Source organism: Caretta caretta, chromosome 14 (assembly GCF_965140235.1).
Source record: "Caretta caretta isolate rCarCar2 chromosome 14, rCarCar1.hap1, whole genome shotgun sequence".
Lineage (NCBI taxonomy): Eukaryota > Metazoa > Chordata > Testudines > Cheloniidae > Caretta > Caretta caretta.
Window position 1 is genome coordinate 26,674,459 of NC_134219.1, and position 17,980 is coordinate 26,692,438.

Here is a 17,980-nt window from a genome sequence, read left to right on the forward strand (position 1 = left end):
ATTGGCCCCTTCTTTGTGTGTGTGTATATATTGTGACAAAGTTCTGTCCTTGCCTCCATGGGGCCCGCGTTTCCTGGCAGATTTCGCTAGCCTCAGAGGCTCACTGTGACCCTCCACGTAACCCTTCTCTCTCTAGAGACAAGGGTCACAGTCTACTGAGCCATTTTCATCATAAGCCAGCAAGGGAGGTGAGGAGAAGTTATCTTTCCTTGCACAGTCTCTGTTGTCTCCCAGTCTCAGTGATTAATCAGGGGGCAAAGGTGGGGGGGAGCCCAGGCCCACCCTCTACTCCGGGCTCCAGCCCAGGGACCCTAATAGTATCAGCTATGGTAGCTGACCTTTTAGAAACATAACATGTACAATTCCCTGGGCTACTTCCCCCACAGTAGCCCTCACTTCCTCAAGCTCCACTTCACCCTTACCTCAGGGTCTCCTTCCTTGTGCCTGATATGGTGTGTACTACTCAGCCTCTCCAACAACACAACTTCCTCCCACAGCTCCTGACATGCACCCCCACCTGACTAACTGGGAGGCTTTTAACTAGTTTCAGCCAGCCCCTGATTGGCTTCAGGTGTCCCAATCAACCTAGCCTTCTCCCTGCCTTCTGGAAAGTTCTAAATTGGCCCCAGGTGTCTTAATTGACCTGGAGCAGCTGCCATTTCACTTATCCTGGTACCAGGGATTTGTTTAGCCTGGAGCTAATATATCTATCTCCCACTACTTTTCCATAGCCATCTGGCCTTGCTCCATCACTATATATATATATACACACACACAAAATATATATTTATATATATATATATATATATAAAATCTCCTGTATACTCTGTCATTTTATCAAAGCTTGCTATTTAGTTCTGCAAGACAATTCATTTTCAAGAGTTTAAATTTTGCATGCTCTTAATGGCAAATATATAATAAAGATGTTATAGCAGATCGTTTAGAAATATCCATTTGCTTGTGAGGGTACAAGACACAGGAGTTTTTTATTTTGCATATTACCCTTTTTTTTTTTAAATCAGACGAGGAAAAGTGTAAGTACAAAGGAAACCTACCCTGATCAAATCCTGAATTTTCACTCTCACGTCTTACATGTTAACTTTTCAGTAAATGTTAATTATTTACAAGGTAGCAATGCATTAGATGTAATCCTTCATGGTATTCCTCTGGAAAAGTTTTAAAAGACCTGTTGTATTGAGAAGAGATATCAGGTAAACAAGGAAAACAAAGATAATGCAGAGGGCTGGAAGAATGGACATGTATGGTCAACAGAGGTGCCTCATCTGGATTCCCCTTGTTAATAAGGTAGGGGGATACTGACTGCATTCTCTCTGAGGCCTCTGAGACTGGGACTCTGGAATTTGTTTTCCCCCATCCCTGAAAGAAATGCCCTGAATTTGGTGACCTTCCAAGTATGTTACAAAAGACATTTGCTTGATAGGGTTTTTGGAGACTGCAAAATATATGCTTCCCAGAACAATGAAGAGGTAAAGGGGTAGAAACAAGATTTGGGGAGGGGGGTAGTTGGCTGGCTAGCTGGCTAAATTCCTGTTTGAATGATTATTTTAATGCTGCTGGGATTTTTGTTGTACTGCTAATAACATGTTAGGGTGCCTAATGCCTTGTATAGGTGTCTATTATTTACATCTAAATAAATAAAAATATATAAAAAGTTTAAGGGAAGTTAGAGTGACTCAAGAGCTCTGTAGAAATTTGAGAGCAAATAAGTTATTTGAAGTTGACTAAGAGTGTATTATGAGAGTTAATGACCTTAAGAGCAAAAATAGATTAGATATGAGGGAAAACTTAATGATGAGAGCAATTAAAAATACAACAGCCTGCTTAGTTAGATTAGACACTGTAAATAAAAATGTTCCAAAAAGAGATTAGCTAAAACACTTGGGGAATAGTGAAGGTGATAATCTGTAATAGCAGTATGAAAATGGATTTCCAGGCCTACTGTAAGAATCCCTTCCAGCACCAATTTTGATGAGTGTATGAGTCTCCCTACAATCTTCCAACTAATCCAACTTAGTCACAATTTAGTATAATATACTCCTATAGTAGGCAAATTAAAATTCTAGGACAAACTAATCTCTTTACAGTAGGCACTTTCAGGAAAATGATTCATGAATTCAGAATATTTTATTCTTAGCTTTCAGTGTTTTGTTTGCAACAAGTAAATCGCTATAATTTGAAATCAATAAAAGACTGATAACACCATAAAGTGCTGTTTGCAAAGTATTGAAGTTGAGTTACATTTATTTTGTTTTATTTGTATATTCATATGCGAAATGGAATGGAACTGAATGCAATTATTCAGGGTCAGTCTTTTACCATATACTTCTTGCTGTTACCTTTCACAAAAACCCTGGGCCAGATTGACTCCTTTGATTTTGGAGCTCCAAAGTAAATCCGCTTGGAGTGCCCCAAGCTGTTCACAACCCTCTGTTCTTCAGGGGTCTTTACTCAGGGCTGCCTCCTAAAAATAGGGGGGCCTCTCCCAACGCAGCTTTGACCAGAGAGGTTCCAGTAGAGTCCTGAGTTGATTTTAACGTTGTCTTTCCCACTACTGAATTACTAAGGGGTTCAATTCCCCCTTGGTTGCAGCTTCTTTCATGTCCTATTGAGGTGAATCCAGCTTCAAAAGTTAAAAACTAAAATGGGACATTATTTTTTCAAGTGTTTTTGGTTTTTTATCATGCAGAACAGAGCACAAGTAGCTGTGCTCCACCTCTTTGGTAAATCTTTGTTTAATTTAGTAGTTACGTATTCTTAAACTGATACATCCAAACCATAGCAGAGAATAAATAAAGCCCTGCATTTTATAGGACACCTTTGTATTCCCGAGAAATGTGTTTTTGCATGTTGACTTTGTGCTGTGCTAAATTATTGGAACCATCAAAAGGAATGTGTGTATAGTCAGTGTACCAGTATGTTCAACAGTCTCCCTGGGGAATTTATGAACTGATAATCTCTGCTTCCATCTTCCAGAATTTAGAGATTAGATAGTCACTATCCAAACTGACAACAGGCATCTGATATGAAATAAAATCCTCCACCTGTGCTTGTAGATCTTGACAACAATGGGTTCCCCTCTCTAATTCTTTTCAGAGTTTAAACTTAATTAAAGCTGCTTTATAACTATTTTATTATAAAATATTCAAAGGGTTTAAGTGTGGTTTGTCTCAGGCTTTTACTATTTTTATTTTTGAAGTGCACATTCATGAACTTTGTAAAACACACACACACAGGCACACACACAGAGACACACACAAATAATGATTCCAAGTGGCTTACAGTTCAACTCATTTAACTCCAATGCACTGCACAGCGATTCATATGCAAGAAGATGTGGATATAGCATTGGCAGAGAGATAGCACAACAAAGCTTCATGGGTGAAAAAGGTGGAATTTAAATAGAGATAGGCCCAATCCATGAAGTTTGGTTCTAGAACTGGCATAAAATTTGGGAGAAGATCCAGTTTTCCTTTTTTTCCTGCTTCTAGTTTTAAGTAAAAATTCAAAGGAGGCAAGTGAGTGCATAGGAAGTGGATAGAGTTGGCATAAAACAAAAGTCTGAAGCCAAGAGTGAGAGGAGATTAAAAAAGCAATTAGAGAGCACATGAAGAGTAAAGAGTGGGAAGAGATGTAAGCACGGTCAGTGTTCTGTAGTCTTGAAGGTGAGGATAAGTTAGTGGAGGAGGAAGAAGATTATGTCAGAGCAGTAGGTCAGTAAAATAATCCAAGAAGTAGCTTTTTGAATAGCATAAGAAGGGAGATAGGCCCGAGAAGAAAAAGTTGCAATAGTTTAGGAGAGATATGACTGAAGTATTGATAATGGTTAAAAAAAGAGGTTATACCTGGGAAATTGACTTTGTAAAAAAATCACACTCTGGGGGTCCACTGTTAATTGCCACTCAGTCACTTCATATCAAATGAGCCAAATTTACATGTAAAATTATTCTAAATATCAGCACTACAAAGTCAAGCTGGGATTTGAAGGGAAAGTTGTATTCTTGCTGGCTTGTGCATTATAGTTTCTGCAATCATAACTCAGTGACAAATTCTGTTGATTACACATGAGCCAGAAAAGGATGCAGCCTGTTCTCTCTTAGGACTCTTGACTATTCAGGGAAAGTAGTGAGAACTTAAGATTTGATTCTGCTCCAGTTTACACCTAAGACTCCTATTAACTTTAATAGGACCAGGTCCTTGGTCTTATTTTTGCACAATTTGATTAAGTCTCTGGAAAAGATGAATTTCTTCATTGGTGGCTTATAAACTAACAAGAACCATTTAAAGGAAAATGGGGGGGAGGGGGGAAGAGGAAGCAAGAAGCTAAACCCTGACATGAAATACTTTTATTAACTATGGTTATTTTCATTTATAGTTGTTATATAGCACTATAGACAAATCTAAGCTTAACTAAGGTTTCTCTCTCCCCTCGTCATGATGGATAAGGCTGTTCATATATCCAAAGACGGTGCTAGCCCACTGGGGGCCTAAAGCAGAAATATTTTTGCCCCACCCCCAACATATACTAAAAAAGCAAATAGGGGGCCCCTTTGAACTGCCTAGGCTTATGCCTAGCACCGGCACTGCACTTATCTCATCCTACACTTAGAAGACTTGGACAGCCTTGTAGAAAGAAGTGGAAGGTAGGACTGGCTACCCATGGCTTTGCTGGGGATAGTGCCTTAGGAGAATTGTAGACGAGTGCCCTCTAGATATTGTATAGAGCATTGCAGCTCAGGCAGCAGTTTTACATCTGTTTAAAGTGAAATAAAAAATGTGAAATTATATAATTATTTTTAAAAGAAAAAATAATTTATTATTATTTCTTTGGGATTTCCAGTATTACATATTTCATTTCAGTTGTTTTGGATGAGTATAACCTAGGAAGTCACAGTCTACATGGTATCTTCTGAAACAAACTAAGTCAACAGGATTTCCATAACTTCTTAACTAAGGATCTAAATGCAATGGAAGAACCAGTGCACTATACTTTATTAGCTTTATTTAGAATATACCTTGAAATGACAGAAAATGGTGCTATTTCTCCTAAGAGAGAAAAATACAGCAACAGTAATTTAAAACTTTTTGTACAAAATGTACTGAATTCCATAAGTAGAAGTGCCTTCCTCTCTGGTATTATAATGCTTATTACAAAAAAAAAACCCCTGAAGTTATGTTAATGCTTCAATTTGAAACCTCTGAACCCAGAAATTTGCTTTAAATTAAGAAAGAAGCCCTTTCTGGTTTCTTGTATGCCAAATGTCAGCCAAGAACCAATTTTTATGGCCAATTTTTAAATCCTTTAAAAGAGGGTTGCAGAGTGGAGAGTATCAGTATGGTTGAGGCATATGATACAAGTAAACTAAGGAGGGAACAGGGGGGAGAAACTGTAATTGTTTGGGAAAGTGGAAGGTTAGAAAGCAGAAATAAAATGTGACCTTCTCCTGCTGAACTGGTGTACACAGACATAGCTATAAGCAATAAGAACCCAAGTGAGGAATTCTTAACAGTAACAAAGATCATGTGTCAAAAGGATATTACAACAAAATAATGAATGTTTTTAATGAGAACTCTATATCTGATGAGAGATCCATTCAAATACTAATAAAAACCAAATGATCAGTCAAAACCATGTTAAGTAAAATCAAATAGTTTCTTTTCATATTAAGAAAAGGAGTACTTGTGGCACCTTCGAGACTAACAAATTTATTCTGTGCGCTGCACTTTAAGGAGTAGGACCTAAAGTATATTTTCTGTCTAATTTCCTGATGGTCTTGTATGTGATACACTTGAGGGGGGGATACACTTGAGATAATAACAACATACTGACTGCTGAATTCTGACACATTTTAAATTGATGTTTGTTGTTTTAAAACCATGCAGAGGGATAAATGTTTTATGAAGAAGCTAACTGGACCCCCACTGTTTCTTTGTGTATTCTCCCAGCTAACTGCACTGCTGATAGACAGCGCTATTAAGTAGTCATTAGCACCATGTCTGAAAGCTTGGCTTCTGCAGATAACAACAGACCATTCAGTATTTTAAGCCTTTGTAAGAAGGAGCACACAGTGTGGCTCATATAACTGAGTATAATGAGGTCATTCTATGACAAGCCTGAGAATACAGAGCCATGGGCAACTTATTAGTCTATTTGATATTAGAACAGATTCAAGTCTAACATTCCAGTTATTTTTTCCCCCCCTGCCAAAAGCTTCTGCCATTAACTGAGACTACAAAACAACATCACTGAATGGTAGATTGAAATATTGATATCACTGTATTGTAAAGTCTTCAAAATACTTCTGCTTGACTCTGTAGATAAGGAAATATATATGGACAGATATTTAAAGTGTAGCATTTGTCTGTTTTTGAAAAGCTAACAATGTGACAGAAAAATAGGAAATATTAATGTAGCCAGTAGTGTTCAAAGCAGTACTAAAATGGTTAAAGAAAAAAAAGAAAAGTTGCATAATTTTGGATGACAGTTTTTACTGTTTTGTTTCTGATTTCTGTAAAATTTGAGGAAGTGGCTATTTTTACATTGACAATATGCACAAAGTGAAATTTAAACTTTACAGCTACCTTTTGCTCAGAACTATTCCATTTTCACTCAGAAATGGGCCTACTTTTCTTGGGAAAGAAGCACTGTTTTTGAATGAAAATTTTGTGGTATGTGCTGAGTTTTTCAGCAAAATAGGCCCATTTCAAGTTTGTTCATGAAACATGAAAAACTTCACCTTTTGATTTTGAATATTTTGCATATCCAGTTATCATCATAAACCGGACAATTCTGACAAAATAAATTATGCTGTTTGTTAGTTGCAGTACACAACAGTATTAATAAGTAGCTATCACAATACATGTGGATTCCAGGTTAACATAAATTAATATATTTCTCTATTTTAATACCTTAGAACTTAGCTAAAAGTTAGCATTTTTAAATATGCTAACTGTATGAAAACTGACCATTCTGGTAATGATGTTTCTTCAAGGTGGTTTCTGCAAATTATAATTTGTAGGATATGTTGTCCTCAAGGCACTGCAGCACTTTAGAAAAGTTTGAAAACAGTACTCGTTGGGTGTTGTATGAGTGTAATCTCATGACACTCAACTTTCAGGGCTGAGGATATTCAATTGACTTATGATCCCATTTGCTTCAGTTCCTTTTCTTCCATTGTGGAAGCTCAGTGCCCTTAGCTAGATGTGTATGTGTGTGTGTAAATGGAATTTAGTTTATCTTAAATGTTAGTTTTCATATTTTAGCAATTTACTATGCTTGTAGTAGTTATTAAGACTTTGCTGCACGTGATGCAGTCTGATTTCTTTGCAGTATGGCTTCAGCTTGGGAAAAGCTCCTATGGTGGATCTGGTCTCTCAGAGGCCTGGGTTCAAGAAGCATACATAGTCTCTCTCCATCTGCCTGGAGTCTGATGCACACACTCAAACCGTATCCGCACAGGGATGGAGCCTAACTGGAGCTTGGTGTGGCGCTTTCACACCCTGAGCCTGGAAAGACTTGCAGCTCTGGCTTCAGCTCTTCCTTCCTGAGAGTCCCCGAAATCTAATTCAGAACTGCCTAAGGCAAAGAGTCTGGGTTTTGTGCAGGGCCCAAAAACTCTGCCTTGGCAAGGCAAACCATAAGAGTCAGTGCCAGAATCAGCACTGCTTTCTGGATTCATTTAAGAGGCATCAACAAGGTGGCTTCCTTGATTAATGCTCAAAGAACTCCATTTATTGGAAAACAGATTCTATTTACACCTTCATCTGAGTTATCACAGAAAGAAACAGAGATTGGTAAGGTGCTACTAGTTCTATTTCATAGAATCATAGAATATCAGGGTTGGAAGGGACCCAGGAGGTCATCTAGTCCAACCCCCTGCTCAAAGCAGGTCCAATCCTCAACTAAATCATCCCAGCCAGGGCTTTGTCAAGCCTGACTTTAAAAATTTCTAAGGGTATGTCTACACTAGGGAATAAGGTCGAATTTATAGAAGTCGGCTTTTTAGAAATCGGTTTTATATATTCGAGTGTGTGTGTCCCCACAGAAAATGCTCTAAGTGCATTAAGTGCATTAACTCGGCGGAGCGCTTTCACAGTACCGAGGCTAGAGTCGACTTCCGGAGCGTTGCACTGTGGGTAGCTATCCCACAGTTCCCGCAGTCTCCGCTGCCCATTGGAATTCTGGGTTGAGATCCCAATGCCTGATGGGGCTAAAACATTGTCGCGGGTGGTTCTGGGTACATATCGTCAGGCCCCCGTTCCCTCCCTCCCTCCGTGAAAGCAAGGGCAGACAATCATTTCGCGCCTTTTTTCCTGAGTTACCTGTGCAGACGCCATACCACTGCAAGCATGGAGCCCGCTCAGGTAACCGTCACCCTATGTCTCCTGGGTGCTGGCAGACGTGGTACGGCATTGCTACACAGTAGCAGCAACCCCTTGCCTTGTGGCAGCAGACGGTACAGTACGACTGGTAGCCGTCATCGTCATGTCCGAGGTGCTCCTGGCCACGTCGGCTGGGAGCGCCTGAGCAGACATGGGTGCAGGGACTAAATTTGGAGTGACTTGACCAGGTCATTCTCTTTAGTCCTGCCTGCAGTCAGTCCTATTGAACCGTCTTATGGTGAGCGGGCAGGCGATATGGATTGCTAGCAGTCGTACTGTACCATCTTCTGCCGAGCAGCCATGAGATGTGGATGGCATGCAGTCCTTCTGCACCGTCTGCTGCCAGCCAAAGATGTAAAAGATAGATGGAGTGGATCAAAACAAGAAATAGACCAGATTTGTTTTGTACTCATTTGCTTCCCCCCCTCCCCTGTCTAGGGGACTCATTCTTCTAGATCACACTGCAGTCACTCACAGAGAAGGTGCAGCGAGGTAAATCTAGCCATGTATCAATCAGAGGCCAGGCTAACCTTCTTGTTCCAATAAGGACAATAACTTAGGTGCACCATTTCTTATTGGAACCCTCCGTGAAGTCCTGCCTGAAATACTCCTAGATGTAAAGCCACCCCCTTTGTTGATTTTAGCTCCCTGAAGCCAACCCTGTAAGCGCCCCTCCCGGCGTAAGAGCAACGGCAAACAATCGGGCATCTGAGAGTGCTGTCCAGAGCAGTCACAATGGAGCACTCTGATGGGGCTAAAACATTGTCGCGGGTGGTTCTGGGTACGTATCGTCAGGCCCCCGTTCCCTCCCTCCCTCTGTGAAAGCAAGGGCAGACAATCATTTCGCGCCTTTTTTCCTGAGTTACCTGTGCAGACGCCATGCCACGGCAAGCATGGAGCCCGCTCAGGTAACCGTCACCCTATGTCTCCTGGGTGCTGGCAGACGCGGTACGGCTTTGCTGCACAGTAGCAGCAACCCATTGCCTTCTGGCAGCAGACGGTGCAATACAATTGGTAGTCGTCCTCGTCGTGTCCGAGGTGCTCCTGGCCACGTCGGCTGGGAGCGCCTGGGCAGACATGGGCGCAGGGACTAAATTTGGAGTGACTTGACCAGGTCATTCTCTTTAGTCCTGCAGTCAGTCCTATTGAACCGTCTTATGGTGAGCGGGCAGGCGATACGGACTGCTAGCAGTCGTACTGTACCATCTTCTGCCAGGCAGGCAAGAGATGAGGATTGCTAGCAGTCGTATTGTACCATCTTCTGCCAGGCAGGCAAGAGATGGGGATGGCTAGCAGTCGTACTGTACCATCTTCTGCCAAGCAGCCATGAGATGTGGATGGCATGCAGTCCTTCTGCACCGTCTGCTGCCAGCCAAAGATGTAAAAGATAGATGGAGTGGGTCAAAACAAGAAATAGACCAGATTTGTTTTGTACTCATTTGCCTCCTCCCCTGTCTAGGGGACTCATTCCTCTAGGTCACACTGCAGTCACTCACAGAGAAGGTGCAGCGAGGTAAATCTAGGCATGTATCAGTCAGAGGCCAGGCTAACCTCCTTGTTCCAATAAGAACGATAACTTAGGTGCACCATTTCTTATTGGAACCCTCCGTGAAGTCCTGCCTGAAATACTCCTTGATGTACAGGCACCCCCTTTGTTGATTTTAGCTCCCTGAAGCCAATCCTGTAAGCCGTGTCGTCAGTCGCCCCTCCCTCCGTCAGAGCAACGGCAGACAATCGTTCCGCGCCTTTTTTCTGTGCGGACGCCATACCAAGGCAAGCATGGAGGCCGCTCAGCTCACTTTGGCAATTAGGAGCACATTAAACACCACACGCATTATCCAGCAGTATATGCAGCACCAGAACCTGGCAAAGCGATACCGGGCGAGGAGGCAACGTCAGCGCGGTCACGTGAGTGATCAGGACATGGACACAGATTTCTCTGAAAGCATGGGCCCTGCCAATGCATGCATCATGGTGCTAATGGGGCAGGTTCATGCTGTGGAACGCCGATTCTGGGCTCGGGAAACAAGCACAGACTGGTGGGACCGCATAGTGTTGCAGGTCTGGGACGATTCCCAGTGGCTGCGAAACTTTCGCATGCGTAAGGGCACTTTCATGGAACTTTGTGACTTGCTTTCCCCTGCCCTGAGGCGCATGAATACCAAGATGAGAGCAGCCCTCACAGTTGAGAAGCGAGTGGCGATAGCCCTGTGGAAGCTTGCAACGCCAGACATCTACCGGTCAGTTGGGAATCAATTTGGAGTGGGCAAATCTACTGTGAGGGCTGCTGTGATGCAAGTAGCCCACGCAATCAAAGATCTGCTGATATCAAGGGTAGTGACCCTGGGAAATGTGCAGGTCATAGTGGATGGCTTTGCTGCAATGGGATTCCCTAACTGTGGTGGGGCTATAGACGGAACCCATATCCCTATCTTGGCACCAGAGCACCAAGCCGCCGAGTACATAAACCGCAAGGGGTACTTTTCGAGAGTGCTGCAAGCTCTGGTGGATCACAAGGGACGTTTCACCAACATCAACGTGGGATGGCCGGGAAAGGTGCATGATGCTCGCATCTTCAGGAACTCTGGTCTGTTTCAAAAGCTGCAGGAAGGGACTTTATTCCCAGACCAGAAAATAACTGTTGGGGATGTTGAAATGCCTATATGTATCCTTGGGGACCCAGCCTACCCCTTAATGCCATGGCTCATGAAGCCGTACACAGGCAGCCTGGACAGTAGTCAGGAGCTGTTCAACTACAGGCTGAGCAAGTGCAGAATGGTGGTAGAATGTGCATTTGGACGTTTAAAGGCGCGCTGGCGCAGTTTACTGACTCGCTTAGACCTCAGCAAAACCAATATTCCCACTGTTATTACTGCTTGCTGTGTGCTCCACAATATCTGTGAGAGTAAGGGGGAGACGTTTATGGCGGGGTGGGAGGTTGAGGCAAATCGCCTGGCTGCTGGTTACGTGCAGCCAGACACCAGGGCAGTTAGAAGAGCACAGGAGGGCGCGGTACGCATCAGAGAAGCTTTGAAAACCAGTTTCATGACTGGCCAGGCTACGGTGTGAAAGTTCTGTTTGTTTCTCCTTGATGAAACCCCCCGCCCCTTGGTTCACTCTACTTCCCTGTAAGCTAACCACCCGCCCCTCCTCCCTTCAATCACCGCTTGCAGAGGCAATAAAGTCATTGTTGCTTCACATTCATGCATTCTTTATTCATTCATCACACAAATAGGGGGATGACTACCAAGGTAGCCCAGGAGGGGTGGTGGAGGAGGGAAGGAAAATGCCACACAGCACTTTAAGCACAGCACTTTAAAAGTTTACAACTTTAAAATTTATTGAATGACAGCCTTCTTTTTTTTGGGCAATCCTCTGTGGTGGAGTGGCTGGTTGGCCGGAGGCCCCCGCACCGCGTTCTTGGGCGTCTGGGTGTGGAGGCTATGGAACTTGGGGAGGAGGGCGGTTGGTTACAGAGGGGCTGCAGTGGCAGTCTGTGCTCCAGCTGCCTTTGCTGCAGCTCAACCATACACTGGAGCATACTGGTTTGGTCCTGCAGCAGCCTCAGCATTGAATCCTGCCTCCTCTCATCACGCTGCCGCCACATTTGAGCTTCAGCCCTGTCTTCAGCCCGCCACTTACTCTCTTCAGCCCGCCACCTCTCCTACCGGTCATAGAATCATAGAATATCAGGGTTGGAAGGGACCCCAGAAGCTCATCTAGTCCAACCCCCTGCTCAAAGCAGGACCAATTCCCAGTTAAATCATCCCAGCCAGGGCTTTGTCAAGCCTGACCTTAAAAACCTCTAAAGAAGGAGATTCTACCACCTCCTTAGGTAACGCATTCCAGTGTTTCACCACCCTCTTAGTGAAAAAGTTTTTCCTAATATCCAATCTAAACCTCCCCCACTGCAACTTGAGACCATTACTCCTCGTTCTGTCATCTGCTACCATTGAGAACAGTCTAGAGCCATCCTCTTTGGAACCCCCTTTCAGGTAGTTGAAAGCAGCTATCAAATCCCCCCTCATTCTTCTCTTCTGCAGGCTAAACAATCCCAGCTCCCTCAGCCTCTCCTCATAACTCATGTGTTCCAGTCCCCTAATCATTTTTGTTGCCCCTTCGCTGGACTCTCTCCAATTTATCCACATCCTTCTTGAAGTGTGGGGCCCAAAACTGGACACAGTACTCCAGATGAGGCCTCACCAATGTCGAATAGAGGGGAATGATCACGTCCCTCGATCTGCTCGCTATGCCCCTACTTATACATCCCAAAATGCCATTGGCCTTCTTGGCAACAAGGGCACACTGCTGACTCATATCCAGCTTCTCGTCCACTGTCACCCCTAGGTCCTTTTCCGCAGAACTGCTGCCTAGCCATTCGGTCCCTAGTCTGTAGCTGTGCATTGGGTTCTTCCGTCCTAATTGCAGGACCCTGCACTTATCCTTATTGAACCTCATCAGATTTCTTTTGGCCCAATCCTCCAATTTGTCTAGGTCTTTCTGTATCCTATCCCTCCCCTCCAGCGTATCTACCACTCCTCCCAGTTTAGTATCATCCGCAAATTTGCTGAGAGTGCAATCCACACCATCCTCCAGATCATTTATGAAGATATTGAACAAAACCGGCCCCAGGACCGACCCTTGGGGTACTCCACTTGATACCGGCTGCCAACTAGATATGGAGCCATTGATCACTACCCGTTGAGCCCGACAATCTAGCCAGCTTTCTACCCACCTTGTAGTGCATTCATCCAGCCCATACTTCCTTAACTTGCTGACAAGAATACTGTGGGAGACCGTGTCAAAAGCTTTGCTAAAGTCAAGAAACAATACATCCACTGCTTTCCCTTCATCCACAGAACCAGTAATCTCATCATAAAAGGCGATTAGATTAGTCAGGCGTGACCTTCCCTTGGTGAATCCATGCTGGCTGTTCCTGATCACTTTCCTCTCATGCAAGTGCTTCAGGATTGATTCTTTGAGGACCTGCTCCATGATTTTTCCAGGGACTGAAGTGAGGCTGACTGGCCTGTAGTTCCCAGGATCCTCCTTCTTCCCTTTTTTAAAGATTGGCACTACATTAGCCTTTTTCCAGTCATCCGGGACTTCCCCGGTTCGCCACGAGTTTTCAAAGATAATGGCCAATGGCTCTGCAATCACAGCCGCCAATTCCTTCAGCACTCTCGGATGCAACTCGTCCGGCCCCATGGACTTGTGCACGTCCAGCTTTTCTAAATAGTCCCTAACCACCTCTATCTCCACTGGCCATCTCTTCCCCATTTTGTGATGCCCAGCGTAGCAGTCTGGGAGCTGACCTTGTTAGTGAAAACAGAGGCAAAAAAAGCATTGAGTACATTAGCTTTTTCCACATCATTTTGTGCTTTCCTGTACTCTGACATTATTTGCCTCCATGCATTCGTCTGTGCTCTGTCAGTGTGGGAGGACAGCATGAGCTCGGAGAACATTTCATCGCGAGTGCGTTATTTTTTTCTTTCTAAGCTTCACTAGCCTCTGGGAAGGAGAAGATCCTGTGATCATTGAAACACATGCAGCTGGTGGAGAAAAAAAAAGGGACAGCGGTATTTAAAAAGACACATTTTATAAAACAGTGGCTACACTCTTTCAGGGTAAACCTTGCTGTTAACATTACATACATAGCACATGTGCTTTCGTTACAAGGTCGCATTTTGCCTCCTCCCACCGCGTGACTACCCCCTCAACCTTCCCCCCTCCCTGTGGCTAACAGCGGGGAACATTTCTGTTTAGCCACAGGCAAACAGCCCAACAGGAATGGGCTCCTCTGAGTGTCCCCTGAAGAAAAGCACTCTATTTCAACCAGGTGACCATGAATTATATCTCACTCTCCTGAGGATAACACAGAGAGATAAAGAACGGATGTTGTTTGAATGCCAGCAAACATACACTGCAATGCTTTGTTCTACAATGATTCCCGAGTACGTGTTACTGGCCTGGAGTGGTAAAGTGTCCTACCATGAAGGACGCAATAAGGCTGCCCTCCCCAGAAACCTTTTGCAAAGGCTTTAGGACTACATCTAGGAGAACCGCAAATGTCAGGGCAAAGTAATCCTTTCACATGCTTGCTTTTAAACCATGTATAGTATTTTAAAAGGTACACTCACCAGAGGTCCCTTCTCCGCCTGCTGAGTCCAGGAGGCAGCCTTGGGTGGGTTCGGGGGGTACTGGCTCCAGGTCTAGGGTGAGAAACAGTTCCTGGCTGTCGGGAAAACCGGTTTCTCCACTTGCTTGCTGTGAGCTATCTACAACCTCCTCCTCCTCATCATCTTCTTCGTCCCCAAAACCTGCTTCCATATTGCCTCCATCTCCATTGAAGGAGTCAAACAACACGGCTGGGGTAGTGGTGGCTGAACCCCCTAAAATGGCATGCAGCTCATCATAGAAGCGGCATGTTTGGGGCTCTGACCCAGAGCGGCTGTTCGCCTCTCTGGTTTTCTGGTAGGCTTGCCTCAGCTCCTTCAGTTTCACGCAGCACTGCTTTGGGTCCCTGTTATGGCCTCTGTCCTTCATGCCCTGGGAGATTTTCACAAAGGTTTTGGCATTTTGAAAACTGGAACGGAGTTCTGATAGCACGGATTCCTCTCCCCAAACAGCGATCAGATCCCGTACCTCTCGTTCGGTCCATGCTGGAGCTTTTTGACTCCATCATGGTCACCTGTGCTGATGAGCTCTGCATGGTCACCTGCAGCTTGCCACGCTGGCCAAACAGGAAATGAGATTCAAAAGTTCGCGGTTCTTTTCCTGTCTACCTGGCCAGTGCATCTGAGTTGAGAGTGCTGTCCAGAGCAGTCATAATGGAGCACTCTGGGATAGCTCCCGGAGGCCAATACCATCGAATTGTGTCCACAGTACCCCAAATTCGAGCCGGCAACGTCGATTTAAGCGCTAATCCACTTGTCAGGGGTGGAGTAAGGAAATCGATTTTAAGAGCCCTTTAAGTCGAAATAAAGGGCTTCATTGTGTGGACGGGTGCAGGTTTACATTGATTTAACGCTGCTAAATTCGACCTAAAGTCCTAGTGTAGACCAGGGCTAAGGCTGTGCCTGACAGGACTGCACAACATTGCCATCCAGTGTTCTCCAGTGCACAGCGCAGACCCCACAGCAGTTCTGAGCTTTCTCATTTTACACCCTTCCCCGACCCTAGGAGAGAGCCCTGTAGTTCAGCAAAGAAGCTGTAGGAGAAAGACAGAGCCAGCACAGACCTGGTCGTCCCCTTCCTCTGTGAGTGGTGTGTGAAAGGCTTCAGCTGGCCAGAAGCGCACACTCAGTCCCATCATACAAAGTTCTTCTGTAATGTCTATACGCAGCTACTGTAGTTCTCTGTATTTCAGAATGAAGCCCCATGCATTGAGAAAGATCCAGCTGGTTTGGAAAGCAGCAGCAGAGGTCACTGGGAACATGCCAGCCACCCTGATATACTGCTCTCTTCACTGGTTCCTCCAAAAGCAGAATCCAGTTTCTGGTCACTGTCCGGACTTTCAAACCCTGCATGGAATTGTCCCAGCTATCCCAGAGACCATCACTGTCCTTCCAAATCCCAGAGCAGCTATGTTCCACTGGAACATAGACATTGATAACCAATAAAGGGAGGTTTGTGGCCCTGGGAGACACAGCCTTTGCAAGAGCCAGATCAAACCACGGATCCTGCAGTGTTGCCAACTCTCATGATTTTGTCATGAGTCTCATGATAATGATTGTTTTCCTTAAAGCCCCAGCTCCTGGAGGCAAGTGAGTATGTGATGATTTCAGCCTTCATTCTTAAAGAAAAAGTAAGTGTCTAGCCCTTGTGGCTTTGGAGAAAGGGTGCACTGGGGTGATATTTTGAAGCTAACGGCTCAAAAAGCAGAAGGCAACTAAAAAGAACCCCAAGTCTATTAATTTTACAAAATTTCATGATTTTAAAGCCAATCTCATAATTTTTGGTGAGCCTGACCCATGATTTTTGAACATTTGGGGTTGGCAATACTCAACTTGTGGTCAGAAGAAACACCAGAATGACCATGTCACATTCAGAGCTAAATGCAAAATGCACTTCTTCACATAGGCTTTCCTACTAGAAAGCCCTCACCCTCATCATTTGATATATCCCAAACAGCAGGAAACTAACTCAACATGGCTTCTTCCCAGCATAGGCGCCGACTCCGCGGGTGCTCCGGGGCTGGAGCATCCACCGGGAAAAATTAGTGGGTGCTCTGCACCCACCAGCAGCCAAGCTCCCTGCCCTGCCCCACCTCGCCTCCGCCTCCTCCCTTGAGCTCGCTGCGTCCCCACTCCTCCGTCTACCTCCCAGCGCTTGCCACTACCAAACAGCTGTAGCAGCTCTGGGAGGGTGGGAGGAGGAGTGGGAGTGTGGCACACTCAGGGGAGGAGGCGGGGCCGAGGCAGGGATTTGGGGAAGGAGTTGGAATAGGGGCAGGGAGGGGGTGGCGTTGGGGCAGGGACTTTGGGGAAGGGGGCAGAATGGGGGCAGGGCCAGGGCGGAGGGGGCATCAAGCACACACTGGCGCCAGTAGAAGTCGATGCCTATGCTTGCCAGCAGGCAGGGAAGAAAGACTTTATTGTGGTTTTACTAATGGGAGGCACTCAGACTATGGGGATAGAAGCTATATAAGGAGAAAGAGGAAGCTTTTTGAGCCTTCTCCCAGCCCAGGAGCAGCCCTACCTCACCAGCCCTGGAGGACCCCATGTTTTCTTCACTGTTAACTAGACCTGCCAAGAATAGGAAATTGAAACCCCTGAGGTTACTCCCTGGACACTTTGGGCAAAGGTCATCATGGCTTCCTTGGCTTTTCCTCTATTCCTCCTCACTGTCTTGCTTCCTCTTCTCTTTGAAGCTGCCTTTCAAACCGTCTCCTGCACCTGACTTACACTTTTTCTAGGATTTCTTATGCTTAAAGTGGCATATAATAGGGCCCTAACCAAAAGATTTGCCTGTGGGCTGTAAGGGGATATAATTGGTTATACTCATACATATATATAATGGATCCCTGACCAAGAGATTTGGCTGTCGGGAAGGAAAGGAAAGATCTTGGTGATGCTGAGGTTAAAGAAGTGGCAAGGATTTGGATGTGACTTGGATATGTATGGTGTTAGAAGAAGCTGGAGAGGGAGAAATCAAAAACAATGTAGTGGTTACTTGCTCTTCCCCATCCACCTTTCTCCCTTTGACTCTTCTCTCCCATATTCACCCTATGTAACTTCATCTTCCATGATGATGTCCCATCTGATTAGCTGCCCATCTCCTTGCCTTCACCTCCTGATTTGATTTCAAGTAATGTAACAATGCTCCCACTCACCAAGGTGGTCACTTATTCAAGCCTCTCTTGACTAAACACTATAACTTCTCTGACCTCTCAATATCTGCCTTCTCCCTGTCACCTCATTCCCTTCAACATTATCTACCAGTCCCTCCCATGACCATTCATATCCAGGACTTATTCTCACTACTCTCAGTCCCCCCCTCCCCCCCCACTCTGCCCTCTGCTCTGACTCAGATGTGGATTCTCTCCAATCCACTGGACTCTTTTGCCTCTCTCTCTGCC

General features: G+C 44.8%; 1 protein-coding gene across 1 annotated transcript in view; it reads left to right on the forward strand.

Annotated features, from left to right (window-relative positions):
* The first annotated feature begins 1,184 nt into the window (after positions 1-1,184).
* The window catches only part of TMEM220 (transmembrane protein 220), a 29,421-nt gene continuing 12,625 nt past the window's right edge, over positions 1,185-17,980 (forward strand). Inside the window, exon 1 of the mRNA XM_048819199.2 lies at positions 1,185-1,305. Coding sequence (XP_048675156.1) covers positions 1,234-1,305 — 72 coding nt within the window. The 5' untranslated portion in view covers positions 1,185-1,233. The remainder of the gene's footprint in view (positions 1,306-17,980) is intronic.